Genomic DNA, 25,294 nt, shown 5'->3' with positions numbered 1-25,294 from the left:
CAAAGCATTATCGTACCCATTTTTAAAAAAGAGGATAGAGGGAAGGCTAATTGCTACCGTCCAATATCCCTTCTTGATTCAACCTCCAAAGTGATGGGAAGAATTATGCTGGGAAGGCTGGAAACCTGGGCGGACGCAAATAACATCTTAACGGAGGCACAGTATGGCTTCAGAAGGGGTATTGGGATAGTGGAGCAATGTGTAAATCTGGAGTTACTGATAGGGAAATACACCCTAGCCAAGGAAGGGGCCTTACACCTCTATTTTGTGGATTTCACCTGTGCGTTTGATCCGGTTAACCATGCCAAACTATGGCAAAAAATGAAAGGGATAGGTGCCCCAGTAGATATTATTATATACTTATCCCAGATTTAAACTTATCTAACTTCCAGAGTACGTTACGGTACCATGGGTGAATGTACCCCGGACTTCAGGGTCATGCGGGGTATTCGCCAAGGATGCGTTTTAGCGCCCCTCCTTTTTTCTTTATATATTAATAATGTAGACTCTTTTTTTACAAAAGCAAATGGTTGATGTTCCAAAAATCGGAGTGCGTCCCACCCCAGTACTCCTGTACGCGGACGACGCTGTCCTTCTATCAAGGACAGCGAATGGCCTCCAATGTCTCATAGAAAAATTTGCACTATTCATGTCAGAAAAAGACCTTCAGTTAAACTTTAATAAAACATTCGTCATGACGTGGGAGCAATGGGAAAAAAATCCGACAACACCATGTGGGAGGAGTAGTTATAAACAGTGTTTCATCGTTTTCGTTCTTGGGATTGCTTTTTGATAGAAGTGGCAGCTGGAACACACACATAGAATTATGTAATCTGACATTTTTAAGAATAACGGAGGGTATTTTCAGATTCTCAGCCAAAATAGGAAATAAACCGATATAGGACATTCTTGCCCTGTATAGAAGTAAATATGTGGCAGGTGTTTGCTGGGGCAGCCATATCGTGAAGAGCTAACATCGTTTCGCTACAAATACAAGAAAATAATTTTTTTTAAAGAGTATTGGCCGTCCCAAGTTCTGCAGCTAATTATATAGTGCATAAAGAATTGTCTGTACCAAACCTAAGTGATTCTATCCACATAGCGGGAATTACTTTTTGGCGAGGGATATGGGCAAAAAACGAAACTAAATTTACCAAAGGCTTTATCATGGATTGCTTGGCCCTCGATCACAGAAGGAAAATACCGTGGCTAGAACACATACACAATTTGTTAATAAGCTGTAAGGTAGATCTTGATTGAAGGAACCCAGGGCTTATTTTGGAGCATGGTATAAGTGATCTGAAGCTCAAATATAGTATTGCCAGGGAGCGTGTAGGAATGGATGATGCTGGCAGTAAGCGAAGTGTCATTGCCTACTGTGATTGCCCGCTTGTGATGGGAATATAAACATATTTAATTATGAAAAGAAACATACAACACAGATTTTATCTAACCAGATGAAGGCATAGTACTTTACACTATTTAACTGCATTCCCTAGAACTAAAAGTGGTCCCATATTCTACCTAATTGCCCATGCGATGGAAAATCCCTCCAGTCTACGATGCATTTTATACTTTTTTGTAGTTTTTATAGGGATATCCGGAAATCAGTTTTACAACCACTCTTCCTGTTAAACATGCTTTTATATTATAAACACGCTTTTAACTTTATATGTAGCTTGGATAACATAAAAATCATGAACTCAGTTATCCTTTTCATACAAAGGGCTATTAGGAGAAGAAGAGATCTTTCACATCTGGATGCATTAATATATGAAACTTTAGATGAGTGAATTTTGAAGTACCACTTAACTCTATCCAGATACTAGCTAATATTGTGCAATTTAGCTATTTCCATGATAAAGGCTACTATGCACTATGAAATAGGCTATTTTGCATTTTGTTGCTATTTAAGCGAACCATAAGTGATGTGTACCCTTTAACCCGATATATGTTAACATCTTATTTCTTATGAATGCATATGTACTTGTTCATGTTATTATGAAGTATGATTTATCCCCATCAAGATGTGTGCCATTTTGTACATTATGTATCTTTATGATATAGGCTTTCTTTTTGCATTTATGATGTATGTTGCTTTGCATTTTGCACTTTATGAGATGTCCATCAGTTAACCTAACCATGCTTACAGTTTGCACTTTATTAGGACGTATTGATTGACCATGAAATATTGTTGCCCTTGTTTTTATCTCTTTATTATTGCCTTGTACGTCTTTTTAAATGTTTTATTGGAATAATGGAATAATGTAATATTTTAAGATGAAAAAGATTTTTAAAAAAAGAAAAATTTGATTGATTAGTATGCTTTTATGGTTGTCTACCTTACACCGAATAAAGCTGTTTTGATTTGATTTGAATGAAGATAAATGCAACTTAAGGTCATGGAGTTCTGGTCCTGGCTGGACGTATCGGATTTTAAGAGCCTTGCCTTAAGGAATATGTAATCTCCATTTCCATCACAAAGTAGTGAAACCTGGACTGCCAAGTTATTTTTGCCGTATATTGCCACCCCTCCCGAGATGTGGCCCCCTACTTGTGAGGCTGTAGCATTTGATTCATAGACGGTATAGTCCAGCCATGGTGTTGAAAGCAGGGCCCAAGTTTCTTGCACTGCTATGATATCATATTTCTTGAGGAGTTGTATTGCGAACCTTTTGTCTTCATAATCAGTTAGACCCTGAATATTCCATGAACAGATTTGTAGCTTGGGGGCGTGATTATTCTTATTTAGAGAGCGTCCTGAGATGTTAGGGGCGAGGGTTTAGGGACCTTGGTAGCCAGGACCAGTCTTAAGTATTCTTCCTCTTTGCTAGGCATAGACGTATGCCCCCTTCTGTGTCCATTGTGATTTGTATTAGATTTTCACTCCACTCCCTAGTTCTTGGTCTGTCTTTGGTGCCGTGCAGGATGGAACAGGTGGCAAGTTTTGTTGTGTTCCTACTGTTCTCTCTCGCTTGTAGTTTACTTCCATGTTACTTCCATGTTTTGCCTGCAGCACTGTGTTGGCTAATTTTTTTTAAATCACTGGAAATTTTGTCACTGCTGGGTTTCTTATCTGAATTTCCCCAGTCGTCTAATCGATTTTAATTTTCCCTTAAGGCACATGGCATGGTTGGAGAAAGTTACTTCTGTTATATCGCCGGGTTCTGGGACAAGGAATGCCACTCTGTTGATGTCTGTGGTTTTTATTTTGTCTACACCCGGCATGTTTGAGCAGAGCTTCAGGATGTTTCCTCTGTTAAGGATGTCTCACTTCCCTTGCGAAATATACTCGGGATGTAGCATCATCTTATGAGTTTCTAGATATTCAGATCGATCTGCAATGGATATTTTTTGGCCTGCTTTCGATCGTCCAAGTCCTCCATATTGTTTGTAGTTAAGCTCCTCTAGATAGTCAAGTCTTCCTGGGGACCATTAGTCTGCATTTCATGTTTTAATTCGTCACTCCTTATTCTGCAGTGCGGGTATAGTGGGTCATCACTACTTGTTCTGGCTGCTTTTGTTAAGCTGTCATTTCTGTTTGTGGTCGTCAGGGCTCTATGTTTTACTTTAGTGAAAATCTCTTTGGGGACTATTTCTGGGTTTGTAATCATGTCCTTTTGTTGTACTCTGTTTGTATTTTCCTTTGTAGGCGTTATTTTTGTTTGAATTGCCCGAAGATTGCTGATTGTATAGGGTTGTAGAGTCTCCTATTGACTTTTGCGCGATCCTTACTGAGCAATCTTCAGTGTTAGGTTCGAAGAGCCTGAAGCAGCACGCATGCACTGCTCTGCGAGGCTTCTTGTAAGCACTCTAAACTACTCCTTGTGGGTCTGACTTCTCCCACACATACGATTGGCTTTTGCGTGTGTCTTTCAGTAATGAAAGCACACAAATGGCTAAAGGTGGGTGCATGTCCCACCTTCTTTTTTAATGTTCACTGCCATGGCATTTTGCTCTCAGAAGCGAGCAGAGGCACGCAGGGTGGCAGCTGCATTCCTCGTGGGTCAGGTTACACACAACGCGCAGTGCTTTTCCTTTTGTTTGTTTTCTTTGGCACTGCTCAACGAACCATTTTGGGCAGTGTTTTCGCAGCCCACCAGGACACGGTTAAAAAATTAAAAACTCAAATGCGACATTAAACTGTACTTTTATTCCACATAAACTTGAACTGAAAATGCTAATATTGTGATCCCGTTTATCGGTATCGTAAGACGCTCGTTGGTTGGACTTGGTTATAACCAACGCAGCGGCTCAATTTTGAAACAGTCCAGCGGTCTTCATGTTCAGAAGACTTAAAGCGCCCCCGGCAGGACGACGCCATGTGCAGCCGCATCAGGGCCCACAGCGCCAACTTCCACTGCGACGAGGGCAGCTCTGGCGTGTTTTCCGTGGAGAATCACAAACTGGTAACTGGCTTGTAACCTGCTGCAGACGCTGCCGCTGTACCGGATAAGACAACAGGGTTTATTCTTGTTTGTATCTAGCGCTGAGTTAATTTTTTATTTAATTTGCAGTGATATTAGTATGTACACTGTGCAGTATGGAAGCGTACATATAGAATATGTCAGTGTTAATTTTTCTAATAACGCACATTGACCTGAACCCCATTCTGGCACTTTACCCTTCTTGGTAGTGAAAGTTGATCGCTCATTGCAGTGGCCCGTCATAAGTGTGAAAGTCTGAGTTTTCAGAGCGTGACCTTCAGGTTACACACAGGTCTGAGTGGGGCGTGTTTTCAAAGTATGTGTGTTTGGGAGGAGAGGTTAGAAAATATAAATGACTACAACATCCAATTTCAATTTTATTTATTATGTTTTGGCTCTCAGAAGAGGGCCACATAAAAATGTACAGAATTCAACACAGAACCAATACATTACAAAAAAGAAAACAAAACAGATACCATTTAAGAAACCTCGGTTAAATACAATACTGACATGTAAAACAAAACTACAAAAAGTCGGAACGTCAAAACATCTCCAGGAACATATTAATAAATAGCTAGGAAACCTTTAAAAAAGTTAAAAATATGAAAGCAGAACATTCCATTAGGAGGGTAATAAAGTGCAGAAAGAAAGCCATTCAGGGTGACAATGCCAAGGCGAAGACAGATAGCTTTTACCCATCTAGAGCGCAATTTACGAAGCGCAGGGCAAATCAGTAACACATGCATACAGTCCTGGATATTCACTTTACATAAATTGCACAAAGGAGAGGAGCCATACCATTTAGATAACAATCGATTAAGAGAAATTAAATCGTAGCGTAGAAGAAACCAAAATCTACGTATACCATGCGGTAGGGTCCATAAAACATAGGGTTGTGGTAGTTTCATCTGATAAGAATCAAGGAGAAGATCTACATTCCTTTTTTCACAGATAAATTTTTTATCAGATTGGAAACTTAGGTCCCATGAGGCTGCTTTCAAAACCAATTTTAACTGTAAAGGAGAGTACAGAAAAAGATCAGTTTCATCTAATTTTAATAGGGTTACAGCTTTTCTAAAATTACAAACAAGTTGAGAAAACTCATTAAAATTACCCAACAATTCATTTCTGAGGAGAGCTCTCATTGTCCCTACTTCTGCTCTCGCAAGGCAAGCCACCCATCTTACAAGGGCACATAATCCCTGGACCCAACTACTCCTAAGACCAAAGTCGAGCCTACAGGCTGCCAGAGAGCACGCAGTATTTAGGGAAGTGAGATATCTTAAGAGTTTCCCCTCAATCTTATGGCAAAAGTCCCAGTTTTTCACCTCAATAAGTTCGATACCATACAGTATTGTTGCGGGGATTTTAGATCTATACACTTCCAATAAACTCGGAAAATGCCGTTTCCCCGTTGCATGGTATAGGGAATTTAGAACTTTGCCATGGGCAATAGCTTTGCGTGAGCAATGCTCTATATGGAGCTTCTCACTCAGGTTAGCCGTAACGATTTTCCCTAAAAAAGTATAGGACTTTACCACCTCTAGTTTTTGATCCCCAATGGACCAACCATAATCTACAACATCCACATAAGTGCACCTCCCAAGTGTAACTTTGTGAATACCATTAATGTGGTTACTAGGAGCACCTTTCAGTTATTTATAGCGCTTAGAAGCGACAGCAGTGCGGCAAGAGGCACCATATAAAATAATAATATGCATTACTATTATTATTATTGCTATTATTCTTAGTAGGACTAGTAGTAGTAGTAATAGTAGAATAGTAGGAATAGTAGTCATAGTACGAGTAGGAGTAGAAGTAGTAAGCCACTGCCTCCCATGACGTGTTCATTTGCTATTGTAGCCTCATGTTCACTAGGACAAAGAGGAATGTTGTGCAGATTACTAAAGTTAAGGTGTCTGCACACGCTTTACAATACATGAGCATGTAAATATAAGACATACACGGCTGTTTGTGCTCACACCGCTCATGGGTGTCTGCAGCTTTCTGTCTTTGTCATCGCAAAGAGGGCCATTCAAGACCCTAAAGTAAGTGGGGGCGCGCGCCCTTGCTAAAACACCTACGCTGAAATAATCAATCTGCGTGTAATGAATAAGGAAAACAGCATACATTGCTGCGTGATATTACCCGGACTGTAATTGTGAATTTGAACAAAACATTTGACTTAAAGTAGAAAAACAAATAGAAACAAATACCAAATCCGGCATCGCCAAACACATTCTTGTAAACACACGAAACAAGCATTTGCAATGCAATAGGTCTCGCATTTGCTCAAGTTTAAGCTATTGTTAATGTAAATAACAATGCCTTTTATTTATGTTTTTAAAATCAACACATAAATAAAAGGCAATGTCATTTACAAAGGCGATAGCTCAAACACATGAAAATGTGAGACCTATTGCATTGCAAATGCTTGTTTTTATTTTGCCTTTTGACTCTGACTGGCAATTGTTGTGCATTTTCATTCAAAATCATCCGTGAATCTTGTTATTTCATAACCTGCTTTACAGCCTGATGTCCTGTGGTTTGTTTAGGATCAGATACACTTGTTGCGTCGCTTTCCCTTCTACCGAGTTGCCCTATCCCTGATGCTCTATAATTTATAGTTAGGGGGGAGCAACGTCCAATGGGCTTTCCTTTATTTCACTCTGGAGCCAGTGCAATAGGGTCCCTTTCTTATTACGTTTGCTCTTGTTCGATTTATTTAATTTTCTCAATTTTTTCTTGTTTTTTCTAGATAAGTGCTTACATTTAGTGGATGTTGTTTTGGGCTAGTAGTTACTTCAGTGATTGATGGTAGGTGGGGGGAGATCTTCTTTCAGATTTTGAGTCCATTTTTGGTACCTCTAAATCGTTTCTTACTATTTGTATAGTGTTGTTCTCCTCATTCAGGTTGATTTCCTGAGGTCTTTCCAGCTTTTCCTGTTTACCATCGATCCCTATCTCCGAATTTATATCAGTTGTTAGTTTTTCTCTTCCCCTAGTTCTGCTTGTTTGTTCTTTCAAATTCTCGAGGGACTCGTGGGTTTCTTTATTTAGATTGAATTGTGAAGCTTGATTTGAGTTTGAGGTTAAATGTTGGTCTTGCTGAAGAGACGGGTTTGTTTTTTGAGGCCATCAGCTTACCTCTCTCTTGAGATCGTTAAGTAGGGTACTCATTATTTTGGGTAGCTTTTCTAAATTCTGTAGAGTTGGGGTGCATACACATCCCTACTGTTTGATATTTAGCTCTGCACTTGTCTGAGCTCTATTGATCAGGGAGTTCAGTCATTCGAGCTCGGTGTCAAGGCCCGATATTAGGTCGCCTACTGACTGAAGTATGTTTATTTGGGTATCAAGCTTGTCTGCATGCATAAGGGAGAGTAATGGGCTGCCCACAGGTGTAGTTGTGGACACCACCGTTAAGGGGCATTCAGAGATTCCACGTCTGGCCACATCTGATCAATTTTCTCTCCTATTTCCTCCTTGTTTGGGGAAAGAGATCCCTCTTTGAGTTGTGCTACCTTTGTGAAGTCGGCAAATCCATTTTCTGAGCTTTTATTCTCTGGCAGGCCATAGTCAACCGTTGGAGCTTTCACTCTTTTCTCTATGATAATTATTTCCGGGGACAGTGGGATTTTTGGCAATAGTCTCTCCTGGGCTTCCTCATATTTTTTGGGCTTGATGTCAGCTCTGTCCCCACGAGGTTCATTTGCCTTACGTCCTTTCCGAGTTGTTGGGCACAAGTAGGCTCTTATGTCACCACTACAGTTGGCACGCGTGACATTGTCGCTGCAGACTGTGCTTCTTCATGCTGCCCCTCCGGGGGGGCGACCTTTGTTTTCCACGCCCTCCCCATTGTGGGTATAGCATTTTTGATTTTTGCCTCTTTGCTGTTTTGTGTGGATGATAATGTGCTTGGTGCTGTGCAGTTTCTTGTCTGCATTGTTTGTCAACACTCAGTGATACACAGGTTTTTTTTTGTGGAGTTAATTGAATTTGTTTGAGAGGAATTTTCTTTTCCTGCTTTATTACTCTGGGCTGTAGGCCTGCTTGTTGCTTATTGCTTTTGGCTTTATATCTTTTAGTTTTTAAGTTGAGCTGTGAAGGATTCCAGTATCAAGTGAAGTAGTCCTTGGTTTTGGGGCCGTCCGGTGGCCGCTTCGCGCTGGGGCAAGAATGTTTTTCTTTATTCTTAATTCTTTGCCCCCCTCAGTTGTGTCAAGGTTTGGACTGCAGGGTTAGTGAAGAAGTGATAAGAAACTGCAAACCATATGGTGTGCTACTTGGGACAGCATTTTTGGAGGGGGTCCAATTTGGCGGTGGAGGAAATGGGCTAGAGGGTGAGGCATTGTCCATGGGGATGATGGCCCGAAGCAAGTCTGTGCAAAGGGGGGGGGGGCACTACCTGGCCACCAACCTTGACCGATCATGGCCGATCACTACTAGGACCCAGGGTGGGTCAAGGTGGCTGCTGCTGAAGCCGGAATGCTCTTTTCAAATTTAAATATTTTATTTTTTTTGCAACCTGCACTTACCCCAGGTCCCTTACTCCCTGCCATGTTCCCCTGAGGGTGATAAAGACTGGATCTGCAACCAAAAGTGCCACCGTGATTTTTGTTGCTGTTTTATTGGTGTCAACCGCTCATCTATCCTGATGGCTGATGTGTTACTTCAATACTAGATGATGTTGGGTGCCAGTGCCAGTGATCTATAGTTCAGCCAAGGGAGGCGGATTAGTGAGATGGTCGAAGAGGGCTGCACCCTGAACTAACCGGCCCGCCTCCGTGGACCACCTCAGGTACACACTCAGTGGCCAGCGACTATTGCGACCGCACTCGCCTGGGCGATATCCCCTAAAAAAGGACTGCAGCTGGGCCCTGTCTCGGTGGCGGGAGGCTCAGTGGTCAGCTCGCTCTCGGGGGTCAGCCTGGAGAGCAGGGGGAGGAAGGCAGCGGGCCCTAACCGTACAAAAAAGTTTGTATCTAGTTGCGCATTTGGCGAACGGGGCTCCCGACTTTAAAACATCAATATAAGCTAATCTTTTAAAATACAATGAAGGTTCTCCAAATGCGTTGGAAACACCAGGACTCCAATCAACTCAACACCAATTAATAAAAAGAAATTTGAAAGTATAAACAAACTTTCCCAAATTCCCAATCCCATTCCTCTAATAGGTTTAATTCAATCATTCTGCACCAAGCTGACCCACTTTTCTGAAGAAAAAATAAATTCTTATCCAAAAATCAATACCATCATAAGCATTGATGAACGCTGCCTTGGGCACTTGGATGAGTTCATGCCCATAATAAATGGAGACTTTTTGTTTACTCTACTTCGTGGAACAACGTGGTTGTCCTAATTTTTATTCTTTTTTCAAACTAATAAAAACATTTAAATCAGGTTCCCCTCTATCCGTGTTAAAATGTTAAAAATGGAAATTTGACAAAGTAACTAAATCATATATGGAATTATCACTATCTCCTTACGTAAGAGAATTGTTTCATTTGAGCTCAAACAAGCTATTGTGAAACCCCTTCTGACAAAGCCTAAATTGCAGCCTGAAGTTATGACCATCTACTGTACCATTAGACTTGCCTGCTGTAGCCAACATTTTGGAAAACCTGTGGTCATTCATGGAAGATTATTGAATCTAGATGAAGCCCAAGCCCGATCCCGTCCTGATAGAAGTATGGAATCTACATGAGCTGCTGTTTGGAATGATCTTCGAATGGCTGCAGATACTAACTAGTGTCTCGATTTATGGGCAGCCTTCAGCACAATGGACCACAGTACATTAATCACCTGAATGACTGAATGTGGCATAAAATGAACTGGCTTGGCTTATTTCTTTATTAAATAACATCTTAAAGAGTAAATATTTACAGCTTCCTTACTCTTCACACTACCAGACTTTCTTGAAATACTGGAATTCCTCAAGGGTTAATATTTTCCCCTTATCGGTCTAATATACACATCTGGACTCTTTCTTCATTATTCCGTAATTACAGATGTAAATTCAATTCTTACTGCAATGACACTCAACTGATTTTCCATTCAACCAGACATAATTGTCACCTTCATGCAAAAAAAGGGTGTCTATGTGTTGTCAGGAACTGGTTGACAAAACTTAGCTGGAAATAAATATGGAGAAAACAGATTTGGCGGTTAGGAATGACCCTAATGTGTGGACATCAGTTAACTGGTCACACTGTCCTGGTTCTCTCCCCAAACCCAAATCACACAGTAGGGTCTCAGTGTTAAGTTTGATTCCAAACTCAAAATGGGCTTCCAAGTATCTTCTGTTCTCTCCTCTTGTTCCTGCTTTCTATACAAACTGCAAATTATTATCTCTGAAGATGGTAGGAGGAACTGAAATAGCAGTTACTGGTGGTTCTAGGCTTGATTATTGTAATTCCATCTACTTGGGTATCCCTAAACAACAAATCCAGAGACTTCAAATCATCTGAAATCAAGCTGCTAGATCAGTGATATTAGCTCCTCGTTTCGCATTGGCTAAGCCCATTTTGACCAAACTTCACTGGTTTTGGGATCCAATAACATATTATTTTCAAAACCCTCTGCCTGGTGTAAGTAAATTCATGATGTTTCACTTCTTATGCTCATCATAAGCTAATTTTGTTGTCCTTTGTTTCAAAATATCCTCTCTTGGCTGTAAATCTTCCTCAGCATTAGCTTCCAAGATCTGGAACAATCTTTTTACTGAGTCGAAGTCCATTTCTTCATACCTCCTTTCAGGGAAAAAAGTATAACTATCTTGTTTCACTTTAATTCTCCTAATCTTTTGCGTCTCCTCGTCAGCTTCATGATACCTTTCAATGGTAGTGCACTCTATAAATGTTTCCCATAACATAACAAGTTGCTTTCACTATCATCTCATGTTTTTCTTATTTTTCTCCACAACCACTTCTCCCACTCCCACGTCATTAGAAATCACCATTCCCTAATTGAAGATCAACCGCTTTTTTTTGGTATTTTTTTCTTTTTAACTTTTTTAATGATTATCGGTAGTGTGGGGCATCCAAAAGGATGTCACGAGAAGCTGCACATAAAGGTTATGTATTGCAAGGGTGACTTAGTGTTGCAACGTCCTGAAATTTGTGAGTACTGGCAAAGTTGTCTTTTCCCCTGATTGTCCTGTAACCTGTTCTTCAGCGCTAAGTAGAGGGTATTGGAGGAAACGCATGTCATCTTAAATATGTCTTGTCTTCCACTCATTAACTGTTCTTCGCTACCTGCTCTTTCCCTCTTATGTCAGCATCCATTCCCCAGATTCATGAATTCCACCTTCTTTCTACAGGATGAGTCCAAGGTGGATGACCAGCAGGAGCTTGAAACATTGCGGCAAGAATGCAGTTCTCTACAGGGTGTCCTGCACAGCATCACCAAGGTATCCTCCGCCATGCTTGCCAGCCTTTGAAATTGTAAAAGAGGATGTTTTGGTGTGGAAAATAGAAATTTCTCTGTCTCCTATTGATTTTTTAAGAGTTTGGGATATTGATGAAAACACTTAAAATGTGTGCAAAATGAAAGATTTTCGTTAGAAAGGGCTTTCCTTCCCAAATGGGGCAAGTTGCCATGTATGCCCGAGGTACATCTGAATGTGTGTCTGCAGGGAGAGCAGGGCCGGAAAGTTAAAGCAAGAAAGAAATCCACTAAAGCGAATGCTTTAAAGAACAGAAAGGGGGCCTTAAACCATTTCTGACCGCAATTAATGCTAAGTATCTAAATGCTAACCACTTATTATCACTCGTCTTGCACATTAATTTATGCATTATTTACACTTTCGTTCCACCTAAGGCATTTCATGCACATTTTCCTGAGTATTACCACACAATAGTTAACAGTCAAATCAAATCAAATTCAGCTTTATTCGATTTTTCATACAATAAAAATCATAAAAGCACGGTTAAGAGAAAAAAAAAACATTTCACATTAAATTTCATGATAAAAATAAAGAATACAATCAGCATATATCCAAAGAAGCAGGAGTGACATCACTTTATAACTTTACATTGTATTCCTATATTTAATAACAGATTTTAAAAATGAGGAGATGGCCGTAATAATCTGTTCATTTTCTAAAAATTGTAACCTCAAGAGAGCTGTTCTACATTGTCTTAGGCCCATGCTTTTCAAAATAGGAATTAAAAACCTTTTCCTAGGTAAACTGTAATATTTACAAAATAGGATACAATGCAACGTTGATTGGGTTGAAATGTCATCACACGGACATGGGAGTAGGTTTCTCGACCAATCATTAACTTCTGAAAAGGTAATCATTCTATAGAATGACCCAAAACGAAAACGGGTTAAAAGCATACGACTAAAACTTCCCTGAACCTGTACTAAATAAGGTTGTATGCCTGGACATATTGTCATCAAATGGTTATGCATGATTGTTATTTTGTCTCTCTCAGCGAGCCATCGCTTATTCTCTAGATGGTTCAGGCAATCTGTTTTCAGGGTTTTTCTAGGTATTGTTTCCATACTCTCTGGAGGGTCAAAATATTCAGGATGGCCAATATCATACACATTTTTTTTTATATAACTGATCCATGGCATATTAGCCACCCTATCCAGTTTTAATCAGTTCATAATTACATTCCAGTTAAAACCTGTTTCCATGGAAACCCAGACCGTACGCCAAAGTAAAAGAGGGTTAATTCTAATGATATCAGAAATGAATGTTAGACCAATTTCCCTATGACTGCTAAAAGTATCAGTGGAGCTAGGAACTGCCAGCAAATAACGGATGTAGGCCTTTTCACAGCATTGAATTTGTTGGGCATCTACGAGACCCCAAATACCTGCCCCGTATGTCGCTGTTGATATACATTTTGAGTTAGAAATGTCTAATAACTCAGGAACAGGTCTACAGCCTAATTTCCTTGAGAAATTGATAACCGCTCCTATTGCTCTTGAAAACTTTAATTTTCTCGCCTGCATAGCCGCTTTCCAAGAACCAGTCCTATCAAAATTAATTCCCAAATTGGAAAACTTATCTGTACCTTCGATTTTATTATTATTAATAACAATGTCACATTTTTTACTCTTTTTTTATTCCACAGCTCATTGTGTATGTCTTGCTGATATTTACATTTAAGCCCCTATCTTGCATGTAATTAACAAAGTTAGTGACAGTTCTTTGTAAGCCTATCTGCGTCCACATCATGATAAGTGCATCGTCCGCGTACAGTAAAATGGGAACAGGAGTATTCTTGATGATCGGATATACTGCCAGTGTTCAATCAGGTATTGACCAAGGCTGTTAATGTATAAGGAGAAGAGGAAAGGGGCAAGTATGCAACCTTGCCTCCCCCTTTCTTATACGAAACGTAGTTGAACACTCCCCCTGCCTCCCATAACGCACCCTTGCCCCTGCCCCCCTGTACAATTCCTTAATAAATTAAAGCAAAGGTGGATCCACTTCCATATCTTTTAGGACGCTCCACAATTTATTGTCTTTTACACAGTCGAACGCTGAACTCAAATCAACGAATGACAAAAAAAGTTTTCCCTCCTTTGCTAGTGTATATTTACTTATAATTAAAGTTAAATTAAGTCCCTTCTCAATTGTGCCAAGTCCCGCATGAAATCCATATTGCAAGTTAGATAGCACGCCTGTCTCTTCGGCCCATGTTTGTAGTTTGTTTAAAATTACCCTCCCTACTACTTTCAGGAGGGAATCCAACAGGGAGATTGGACGATAGCACCTTAGTTACTTCTATCCCCTTTTTTAGGGCTCGGCCTACATCCCACGAAGTGGGTGTGGCTTAAGAGTCCTTTTCTGAGGAGTTCCAAAATCTAACCTACGAATTCCAGAGAAGCGCGTGAATTTTGTTCGTTATTTATGGCAGCTGCATGGCAATTGGCCCTCGCATGGCTGTGTTTTTACAAGCCAGCACGCAATAGGCCATAGGCTGTAGAGTTGCTTCGCTTGCTGCATATTCCGTGCGGAGACGTGCAGCAGAAGGCTATATTTCATCAATTACCAGCTGTCAGGGGCTGCGGTAATTGAAGGCAGATGCTCGGCGCGCATTCACCTCTTTCCAGTTACTTTTTTTTTCAGCTGTGTGTGCGCGCATGCTGGCTCCCTGCCAAAGCTTGTTTTTTTTTGCCTCACACATGGTAGGGGGCATAGAACCATCAGCTGCAATGTCGTGAAATAACGTAATAAGATGGGGGATAAGAAGGTCGCTGAAGCTTTTATAAAATGCGACCGTTAAGCCGTCCATACTGGGGGCACTCCCTTCTCGCATAGAACCCAACACAAGGCGGACCTCCGCAACCTCAATAGGCCGCATCAAGAACTCACAATGCCAGTTCTGCAACCATGGGAGTTGTATATATTCCAGGTAGTTGGCTATTTCCTCATTTCTAGGGGAGAGTGTGGAACTGTACAGATCTTGGTAATAGGAACGGAATCGTGTACTGATCGCAGCGTTCTCCGTCAGCAATGAACCATCCTCATCCTCAATCTCAACAACAGCCCCAGATCCTGCCCAGTGGCGCGCCAATGCCGCCAGTACCGAGCCCGGGCGATCAGACTCACCATAGGCTCTGGCAGATGTGTACTTGCCCAAATATTTGATTTCCCGATCATCTTCCTCGTGGAATTCAGCTAGAGTGGACTTAATCTGTTCACTATGCGCAGTATCATCAGTACTGGCCTCTAGGTCGGCCAGACGGGACTCCAGTAAGGTTAAGCGGTCCCCGATAGTGCGAAGGACTCCTGCATGTTTACTGATAGCCACTCCGCGTATATACACCTTAAACGCCTCCCATCCCGTAGCAAAGGAGTTGACCGTGCCCACGTTATTAGTAAAGAACTCAGAGATTGCTTCCTTCACGTCAGAGCGGAAAACAGCATCCAATAAGGAGTAGGGGGGGAATCACCATAAAAATGGGGGAGGGGTACCGGGAGGGGCAGCAAGAGAAAAAAATACTGGGGAATGATCCGAGAAGGTGCGTTGAAGGACTGATCAGTCTAACACCCTAGCAATCATGTCGCATGGGATAAACCAATAGTCAATGCGGGTGTGAATGTCATGTGGTGCTGAATAGTGTGTATACCCACCCTGGACTTGCGAACGCAACCTCCACACATCAGCTAAATGTAATTGCAGGGTAACTTCTAGCACCGCTTTGGCTGACGCAGAGAGCGGGCGGGAAGGACCCCGCGAGCGGTCAAGAGTTGTGACCATGTTACAGTTAAAGTCGCCACCCCAGATAACCGGAAGGGAGATGCGGCTCTGGAGTAGTGTAAACAGGGGTCAATAGAAGCTGGGGTCATCATAGTTAGGGCCGTATCTGTTAACTACTAAGAATTCCCATAGGGGGCCATAGCACCGTGACACTGTGTATCTGCCTGCCGTGTCTGAATGCAAAGGCTCAAGTCAGAGGTCTGCTTTAGGATTGATCCATGTTAAGACACCCCTTGAGTGTGAGGTAAAGTAAGCCGCATGGGAGGTGTTCGCTAGTCCGTGCTTTGCAGGGAGAGCTCCGCCGGGATGCAGGTGCGTCTCCTGCAGCAGTGCTATGTCTACTTCCCTGCGCTTCAGGTATGCAAGGATTTTGTGCACTTTGCGACCATCGTTTAAGCCCCTCACATTCCAAGTTAAAAAGGTAAGGCGCCGCAGTGCTTCAGCTCTGGTTTTCATGTTTGACATGTTGAGTACATAAAGGGAGTGAAAAACGTCTGCTCAGTGGTAAGCCTCCCCGCCCCCCTTCACATCCTGTAAAATAAAAAATGGTGATCAAAGCATAAAATGTGAAGCAATAAAATAAAACATACCATAAACACACACCACCCCCCACCCACGCCCTGCAAACCCCAACACTGCAGAGGCAAGCCACCAACCACCCAACCCTCACTAAGAAGGAAATCAAATGTGAGGGAGTCCCACCCATCTCCCCCGTGAAACATCCGACAACAAAAAGTGGAACAGCGGTTAACGCCGTGGGGCAGATGTTGCCCGGTTACACAAACTGAGCCAACCTCCCGCTCAAACACCGCATGCAATTACTAACCCTACAACAGCTTATCTGTGACTAATTAGGAGCAAGGAGTGTGCAGAGCAACTCTACTTAGGGGAAGCAGGATAACAGCAGTGAGGCAAGTCCCCAAGAAAAAGGCCAATGTCCAGGTCACACACTACGAGTAGCCAGAGGGGCATGTTAGTAAGGAACTCCAGATAGAAGGAGAAAACGTACACTAGAGCAACATGTGATCAGGTTCATCTCGCTCGCCACAGTGCCCCAGTGGGGCATTAGAAAACACAGCGACCAGACTCAAAACCAATAGCTATAAGAGCAGGATAAAACATTATGTATAATGGAGTTATCGCCAGATACTCAGTCATTGTCATCCATAGTTCCGACATCTGCATTTGGTGATGGGGAGGTTTGTTGAGTGTTCGGACGCTTGTTGGCCCTCTCCCATTCTCGGAAGGCATTTTGAAGTGACTGCGTGTCTTGGTATATTAACGTCTTCCCATCAAAGAGGACCTTCAGTCTGGCCGGATATAACATAGCATATTCGATGTGATGGTCCAGCAGTTTACGTTTCATTGAGGTGAACTGTACTTTTAGGGTGAAGTCGGGGAACAAAGAGATATCCGATCCCTCGTACTCCAGGGGACCCAGATCTCTCGCCTTCCGCGGTGCGGCGTCTCTGTCCCGTTAGTTCAGGAGTTTTGCGATGACCGGGCGAGGCGGGGCTCCTGGCTGGGGAAGAGGACCAAGCGACCGGTGCGCCCTCTCAACCACAAAGAGATGAGAGAATGTGCCTGCACCTAGGAGGGAGGTCAGAAGGCGCTCCACGAATTGCTCCATATTTCCTGTGACAATGGACTCCACCAGGCCCGTGATGCGCAGATTGCTGCGGCGCGACCGGGCCTCAAGATCCTCCGCTTAGTCTCGCAGGGCCGCAATGGCACGCTCCATCTGCTTACGCATGTCTCCTGGGTCCATCTGAGCCTCCTCCACCTCGGTTATGCGGCGCTCCGCCATATCCAGGCGCTCAGAGTGTTTGTTGACGCACTCAGAGACCCGGTCCATTCTATAAGCCAGCGAGTCTATCTTGGTGTCAATGGCAGTAAGGCCCCACTGCATGGAGGCAATGATCTGTTTAATGTCTCCAACCGGGTCATCCGATGAAGTGCCTGTTTCTGGGGGTGGGGGGCCACCCCTCTTCTCCCTCCTCGTGGCGCTTGGATTTGCGTTGCTCGAATTAGCGCTTAGGCTGAGTCCTGTCGACCTTCCCCATGTCGTCAGGTGGAGCAGGTAAGTACTCGCAGCAGCGGCGATACCGGAGTCCCCAAGGTACAAGGTAAGATCACCATGCCATGTCCAGTTGACCAGACCCAAAGCAACAGGAGCAGCACAGCGTCCCAGTGTCTCCTGAGGCAAAGGTGGCAGAGGACAACCTGTGGGGGGAGAGCTGTCTCCAAGTCAGCTGCAGCCGCAAGGGGACCAGAGCAAGTATTGTCCGCCTATAAAGTCTCAGTCTGCCCAAACAGGTAGTTTCCAAGCTTCAGAAGCGCCCCCAGGTGGGTAATGGGTGAGGGCAGTCCCCAGGGAGACCTTAAATCTGCCTCGAGGCCAAGGGAGCAACCCGCCACAGAGTGCAAGTGCCACGTACCTTCCTGAAGGCACTCCGAGCAGGCAGTCAAAATGGCCGCACCTCCAGCATCGGTGACAATTTCAGTCAAGGCAGCCCCAGATCGCTGGGAGACAGGACCCCGGGAGTCCCAGTAGGCAATGAGGAGCCGCTGCGGTCCCTCTGCTTTATGTGCCTTTGAAGTTCCGCCGCCGCCGTCACGGACTAAACAGCAGCCACAGTGTGGTGTCAGGAAGTGCGGCCCAGGTGATGGGAGCACTGGGCAGCGCCGCGGCAGCCGAACCCCCGCAGACCTCAGGAAATGGGAGCTCGGGCACGGGCGGGCGCTCTCACCGGGATCACATTCGTCCAGGGGACCAGCCCCGTGCCAGGTAGGTTGCTGTTACAGGATTCTGAGCGGATCCTTGAAGAAATAGTGGCGGCGTAGAGCGGAGCTCTAGCGGGTTGCGGCCATCTTTCAGCCGGGCAAGCTCCGCTCTTCCCCCCCCCCTCCATCTAGCCGAACTTCTAAATCATGCAAACCTTACTGAAATGAATATACTCGGACCTCAGGGTTTTGTATCCTCCAGCAGTCCACTAGGCCCCAGTGCCGCACCCAAGCTTAACAGTCAGCTGCTAATTTAGACGCAGGCTCCAAGCACAATGGGTGGGGGGGGGTTAACATCTATCGCGATTGACATCTGCCACACAATTGAAATCACCACCCACTATCAATATGTATGGAAACATAGCCAGCAATAAGGGTGCCCAGCTATCTAGGAATGTCTGTTGATCAATATTTGGGGCATAGACATTCAGTAATGCAATATCCTTACCATCCAACCATCCCATAAGTAAACTATAGCTCTCCTCCGGGTCAATAATTGTCAACGGGATCCCCGGTCTAATCCAAAAGGGGGGCCCCTCTTGCAAATATAGAGTAGGTAGTGCAATATATTTGTCATCGCCATCTCTTACGGGGTGTGCTGCTCTCAGTGTCTGACAAGCGTGTCTCTTGTAGGAATGCAACATGCGTCCCCCCCCTCCGTTTTAAGTAAGCAATTACATAGTAGCGCTTAGATGAAGTGAAGAGTCCCCTCAAATTGCAGGTAATCAGACTGAGTCTATCAGCCATACAGGCAAACACATATGCAACCCAGGGGCTCGCCCACCCCCGCGCTAGGTACACCACCGGGGGGGGCACCGCCAGTTCCAGTCAAACTGTCCCTTTATCATAGCTTTCCAGCCCCTCCCATGCCACAGCAGGATCCAGAAAAAATTGTCCTGCCCTTCCCCTGTGCTGTCAGACGGGCCTGGTAGAGTAGGGAGTACAACAACCCCAGTTCACAGAGCCGCTTCTTGACAGATAGGAATGAGGAAAATTGAGATTGTACCTTGAGGGTGAAGTCTAGATACAGCAAGACCCTGGCACTCTCCACCTTGAAGGGGCCTTGGAGGCTGTCCTGTTGAAGGAGAAAATCCCTCAAGTGGAAATGCACCACTGGACAGGGTGGGGCACCCGGTCTAGGGAGTGGAGCGGGGACTCTGTGAGCCCAATCCAGGGCATAGAATCTTGACAGTCCCTTATGGCTATGATGTCCTGGAGCCAATCCTCCAGAAAAGCCAGTATAGAATCGCCCTCCACTTCCTTCGGCTACCCAACAATCCTGATGCTGTTGCATCAGGTCCTCCTTTGCTGATCGTCAAACTGGGCAGCCAGTCGTTTTGTGTGTGCTTCCAACTCTATAAGGCCGCGCTTTGTGTTTTGGACTTCGAGTACCAGTGCCTGGACTGATGCTTCCAAAGCTGACACCCTCCCGCCATCTTCTTAGAGTCCTCATGGAAAATCCCTAGCTCAATAGCAATAGAGTCAATCTTGCCATCCAGGCATTCACCAGTAGCATCAATTACGGCTAGCATGATATCTAGTTTGTAATTCATGTAGGAGGTATCCCTACCCCCAGCGCCCTGCTTAATCCCCTTCTGGGGCGCGCTCGACAGGCGTTGTCTCGAGATCTCGGAGTGCTACTCATGGCAGAATAGGGATGGGGTCACAGATGAAGTTCCAGAAGTCACTCCCCCATCATATCATCCTGAATACAGTGGTCCAAAGTCAGGAGAAGCAATAGGCCAAGTATGCCAGATGAGTGTCCAACGAGGGGAAGTGAAACTGGCTGGTCACCCCTTAGAAATGTTCGTCTGCCCCACAATGCTATAAAGGGCCTGGATCATGTGTGCGTACAAGCCTCTTCCCAATTACCTAGTTGCACCCCCATATACTGTACATAGCACACAAGGGGAAAGAGGTAATTGCCTCACTAGTGCTAACAATCTGTTAGCTCCCAGTGCCACATTTGTTATTCTCCTGGTCAGCCATAGGAATTACAGGCCAGGGAGAGGGGTGCCACACACCCCGTCATCCATGGGGCCCTGCAAGAAGAGTGGCCTGACTGCTAAGAGGCCTGTAAAGCTGGGCACCCCACCAATATCCCACCCTCTAAATAGGGTCCTGGGCCTACTGCGGGAAGTCAGAAACTCCGCTTTTCCCAAGGGCAGCAATCCAGCAAAGGCGGGGAAAGAGGGGCCTGTAGGAGAGTAGGATCTGCTTCCTATGGTTACCCCCACTTTTTGCTGTGTTTCACTGGTTTTTCTAAACAGGACCACAGCCTAGCTGTTCTCTCTCTAAATTGATACCATGCACTTTAGGTAAATACTAGATTGGTTACTGGGTCACCCTTGTGAGCCCCTATATATAGTACCTTAGGTACTAAGGGCATAGGTTCCCCACATGCCTACCAGGGGCTGAGGCATGTATTATGCCACCCCTGGGAAGCCTTCCAAAATGGCACCACAGGCCTGCACTTGCAGCCTGGGTAAGGTGGTGTAGGCAACCCTTACTTACATATAGTATATCTATATCTACCTTTACATATAGATACATATTAACCTATAAGTCACTCCTACGGCAGGCCTTGACAATCCTGAAGGCAGAGTGCTTGGTTTTGTGTGAGAGGGTGCCCTAGCATGAGCTGAGCCCCTCTGCAGCTTTCGGAAATATATAGCTTTTCTATGAAATAGTCATACCATATACTCTTAAGTGCATTATAATCCTTGCGGTTAATGCTAACTTTGGTTTGGCTTTTTCAAAACATGTTGTGTAAGGTGTCAAACACTTTGGAATACTAACCCCCCCCCCCCGCCAGTTCTGGCGGCGGGGCTAGCATTCCACCCTTCTATAAGGAGAAGACATGTACACACTAGTATACCCGGTTAATGTTTAAAAGAGCCTCAGCATCACAAAAGGGATGCTGCTGCCACAGACATGAGTCTGACCTCCTGCTGCTGGACGAAACTCCTGGAGGAGAGGCCTGGACAATATATTTCCTGTCTAGGGAGGTGCTAGCACCTCCCCAGACAGGCTTTAGTGTATTGGGGCAGGGTGGGCTGCATTCAGTGAATGCTTTTCAGACACTGCCTGGGGCACACAAGGTGCTTCATGCATTTCCCAGTTCAAACCGGTTGCCGGGCCACTTTGCCCTAGCTCTGGCACGAAACTTTGCAAAGGGGAAGGGGTGTAACCACCCCCACCCCAGGTCCTCCTATAGGTGGGACCCTAGAGTTAGTCCAACCCCTAAACTTGGTGTAAGTATAGGAACCCAGTCCCTAGGACTTTAGATTACCCTGGACGAAACTCATATCGACTGGAAGACGGAAGAATCTCCCTTGAGGTCAAGGAGGGACCTCCCTGTTCAAACAGGCACCAAGAAGCATCTTTGCCGGTCTGCATTTTCGAGGCTCGCACCGGATCCCGAAGAATCTGCGACACAGGACACGGACTTCCAGACATCTCTGAAGCTGACACGAGTGCCCAGCAAAGCTGAGACCTGTAGCTGACACGAGATACGTGGGACCGGAACTCCTGGACATCCTGCATTTTTGCAACTGCACCTACTTCCCGAAGTTTCCCGAAGTTGTGCATTGGGGTATGTGAAGCCCCTGCCCCGAGCACCTTTTGCACCGAAGCTCAGAGGCGTACACTCCACGTGGGACCACTTTTTGCATTTCCGCTCGAGGCTCCTTCACGATCTCTAGTCCGTTGGCTAGTGGGTCCCCACGAAGGACAATCCTTTGTTTCTTGAGCTTTCCTGGTTGCTCCAGACGTGCTCTCACTTGTCTCCAAAGAAGTTCCTCAGACATTGCTGGTCTGCACCGAAGCCAATCTTGTCATCTTGCGTGGGTTGCTGTTGCCAAGGCTTGTTGGATCCAATACGAATTCTGACGCCGCAGCACTCGACATCCTTTGTGGGACAGCTCGAATCCAGCTCCTGGTCATCGTCGACGCCTCCTGGTCCTCGCGGCTGATGAGTCAAGCTTCACCTCTTTCACCTGAAAACACCTGACATTAGTTGGCATCTTCCTATCGCCATCCTGGTCACTGGCAAGTGACCCAGACTCTGTCCCCTCTGCTTTCAGGTTCTTCAAATCTCCGATCCACCCTTGGATCCACCCGGGCACTTTTCCTCTGGTTGCCTGCAGCATTTCTTCGCAGCTCTCCATTGGAATCGACGACGAAACCCGACACCAAAAGACACCTATGCACCCGGCTTCCGTGGGTGAGGTAACTCGAGTACTCCGGTGCTCCAGTGGGTCTTGACTCTCGAAGTGTTAAGTCTAAAAGGGTTCCATCATAATTCACCTCTAAGTGTCCTTAATCTTTAAAATTGAAACTTGTTCGACTTCCATAGAAAGTCAATGGTGATTTGCGGCTGTGCTTAGACACTGCACGCGTCTCCCATGGGTCTCCTGCGTCCTTACCTTGGGTGGTTCCTGGTTGCCCCAGCGGTTCTACAGGCCCTAGGCCTGACTTCTATCTCTCACGTGGTTCTTATACCACTATGTTAGTATATGGTTTGTGAGGCCCCTAGGGCAAAACGTATACTGTGCAACTTATTGTATGCTAATTAAGTTCCTTGTATTGTACTTTAATCTCTAGCCTCATAGAGACCAGAGGGGTTGTGTTTAGAATAAATACATATATATTTGATATATACCTTGTGTGGTGTACTTTCATTTGGTCATTCAAGAGATTATATACTGGTAAAACAACTTGCTTAACTCGCCTCTAAGTCTTAGCCTGAAGGCTGCTCTCCACAGCTACCACTAGGATAGCTTTCTATAAAGGTTGACTTTAAACCTACTATCAATAAGGGTCGTTTGGACTGGTGCAAGGTGCCCACTAGAATAGTGGACATCATATGCCAGTCCAACTTCTCACATTGGTGTGCAGCGTGTGGGATTACAGCTTGCATTGTTTTACCAGATAATCTTGAGAATATCATTTGAAAAATCACTAAAGGTACCAGTAGGTACATATAACTCAAAGCTTAAAATACATAAGTTCTACTGAACCTAGAAGTTGTAGGTGGTAAGGGCTTAGCACACCCTGACTACAACTACTAGGGAGATTTAGTAGGAAACCAAGTAGTGTAGGTAGGGTCACACACTACACTAGTCATGTATTCACAGGAGAGACCCAGTGGGTCTGTTCCAGATGGCAGTCAAGTACAGCCATCTAAGTATGACACATTCAGTTTTCAAGAGTTAAGAGGTCTGTGTACTATGAGGAAGTTGAAGACATGGCAGAACCCCAATACCCAACGCCTTATGGAGATGTTATTGCTTGATGACTTCTTAAAAGCATCAGATCCCACAAGGATAGCCAATGGTAATAGGGTTAACACATCAGAAGAAGAGGACACTAGTGGGTTACTCCACCAGGACTCAGGTAGGGGAAGTGTTGTGACAAAAAGGAATAAGTCTCCTTCACTAGAGTCTACTCATTCTGGTACATATGTAGGGTCCTCTGCCTCTTCTCATAGGAGGGGTACCTCACTTGAGAAGAGGGAACATGAAGCTAGGATGAGAGAAGCCAAGCTTAGAATAAGGAGACAAGAAGTAGCCTTAGAAAAAGAGACCCTAGCTCTGGAAAGAGAGGGAAAAAACATGGTGGCAGCAAGATCCCTAGTGGTAGGGATAGGTCTTATGACCATAGAAACCTAAACAAGATTGTCCCCCCTATCAGTCAGGGGATTACATCCACAAATGGATTACTGCACTGGAGAGGGTCTGCTAAGTACAGCAGGTTACCCCAGGGGCAGTGAGCAGCAATGTTGTGGCTCTCCTTTGCAGACAAAGGTAGAGACAAGCTCCTCTCTGTAAGAGAAGAGGATGATGACAATTACAAAGTCCTGAAGAGCGCTCTGATAGATGGGTTTGGCTTAACCACTGAACAGTATAGGTTGCAGTTCAGAGATACCCAGAAGGCACAGACTCAGGACTGGGTTGACTTTGTAGATTGTGCTACTAAGGCTCTGGAGGGCTGGTTACTGGGCAGTAAAGTGTGTGACTATACAGGATTGTATAATCTAATCATGAGAGAACAGATTCTTAATACCTGTCAGAACCAGCTGTTGCATCAGCACCTGATTGACTCTGATCTGGCCTCTCCCCAAGAATTGGGTAAGAAGGCAGACAAATGGGTCAGGACCAGGGTGAAGCAGAAGGTACAGAGCCAAGGTGGTGACCAGAAGAAGCAAGATCAAAAGGATGGGGAGAAAGGTAAAGACCAGAAGCTTCACAAGGTCCCCAAAAAGCTTCTAATGGTGGGGGTCCCAAATCTAAAAAGAAAGAAGGCCCAAAGAAACCATGGTGCAACGTTTGTAAGAATAATTCTCACTGGACTAGTGAGTGCACCAAAAAGGAGACAGCTCCAGCCACCATTGCCCCTAAGGCAACTGTTCCCCCTAGTACAGCTACAAGTGGTGGTTCTCAACAGAAGGGTGTTGTAGGGTTGACCCTGAGAACTGAGATGGACTCTGGCCTAGTCAGAGTACCAACTCAAGCTGTTTTGATCTATGATGGAGGCATGGATATGTCCTCCTCTCTGAGCCCCGGTAACCTGGGCAAGTACAGGCAAACTCTTTGAATTAATGAGAAAAAGGCTTTGGCCTACAGGGACACAGAGGCTAGTGTCACCATGGTGATACCTGACTTTGTGGACCCTGGACAAGTCATACTTGGAGAGACTTACCAAGTAATCAATGCTAGCAATGCCACTACCACCCATAGTATGGCAGTTGTTAATTTCTCCTGGGGAGGGGTAACTGGCCTTAAAAAGGATGTGATCAGTGAAGACCTCTTTGTTGAATGCTTGCTTGGCAATGACCTGGAAACTTCAGCCTGG

General features: G+C 44.7%; 1 protein-coding gene across 1 annotated transcript in view; it reads left to right on the top strand.

Moving 5' to 3' along the window:
• The window catches only part of CROCC2 (ciliary rootlet coiled-coil, rootletin family member 2), a 1,301,560-nt gene that overhangs the window by 260,664 nt on the left and 1,015,602 nt on the right, over positions 1 to 25,294 (top strand). The window contains exon 11 of the mRNA XM_078665477.1: positions 11,749 to 11,838. Coding sequence (XP_078521603.1) covers positions 11,749 to 11,838 — 90 coding nt within the window. The remainder of the gene's footprint in view (positions 1 to 11,748; positions 11,839 to 25,294) is intronic.

The sequence above is a fragment of the Lissotriton helveticus genome, chromosome 11, assembly GCF_964261635.1.
Source record: "Lissotriton helveticus chromosome 11, aLisHel1.1, whole genome shotgun sequence".
Classification (NCBI taxonomy): Eukaryota; Metazoa; Chordata; class Amphibia; order Caudata; family Salamandridae; genus Lissotriton; species Lissotriton helveticus.
This window is presented reverse-complemented; position numbering and strand designations above follow the sequence as displayed.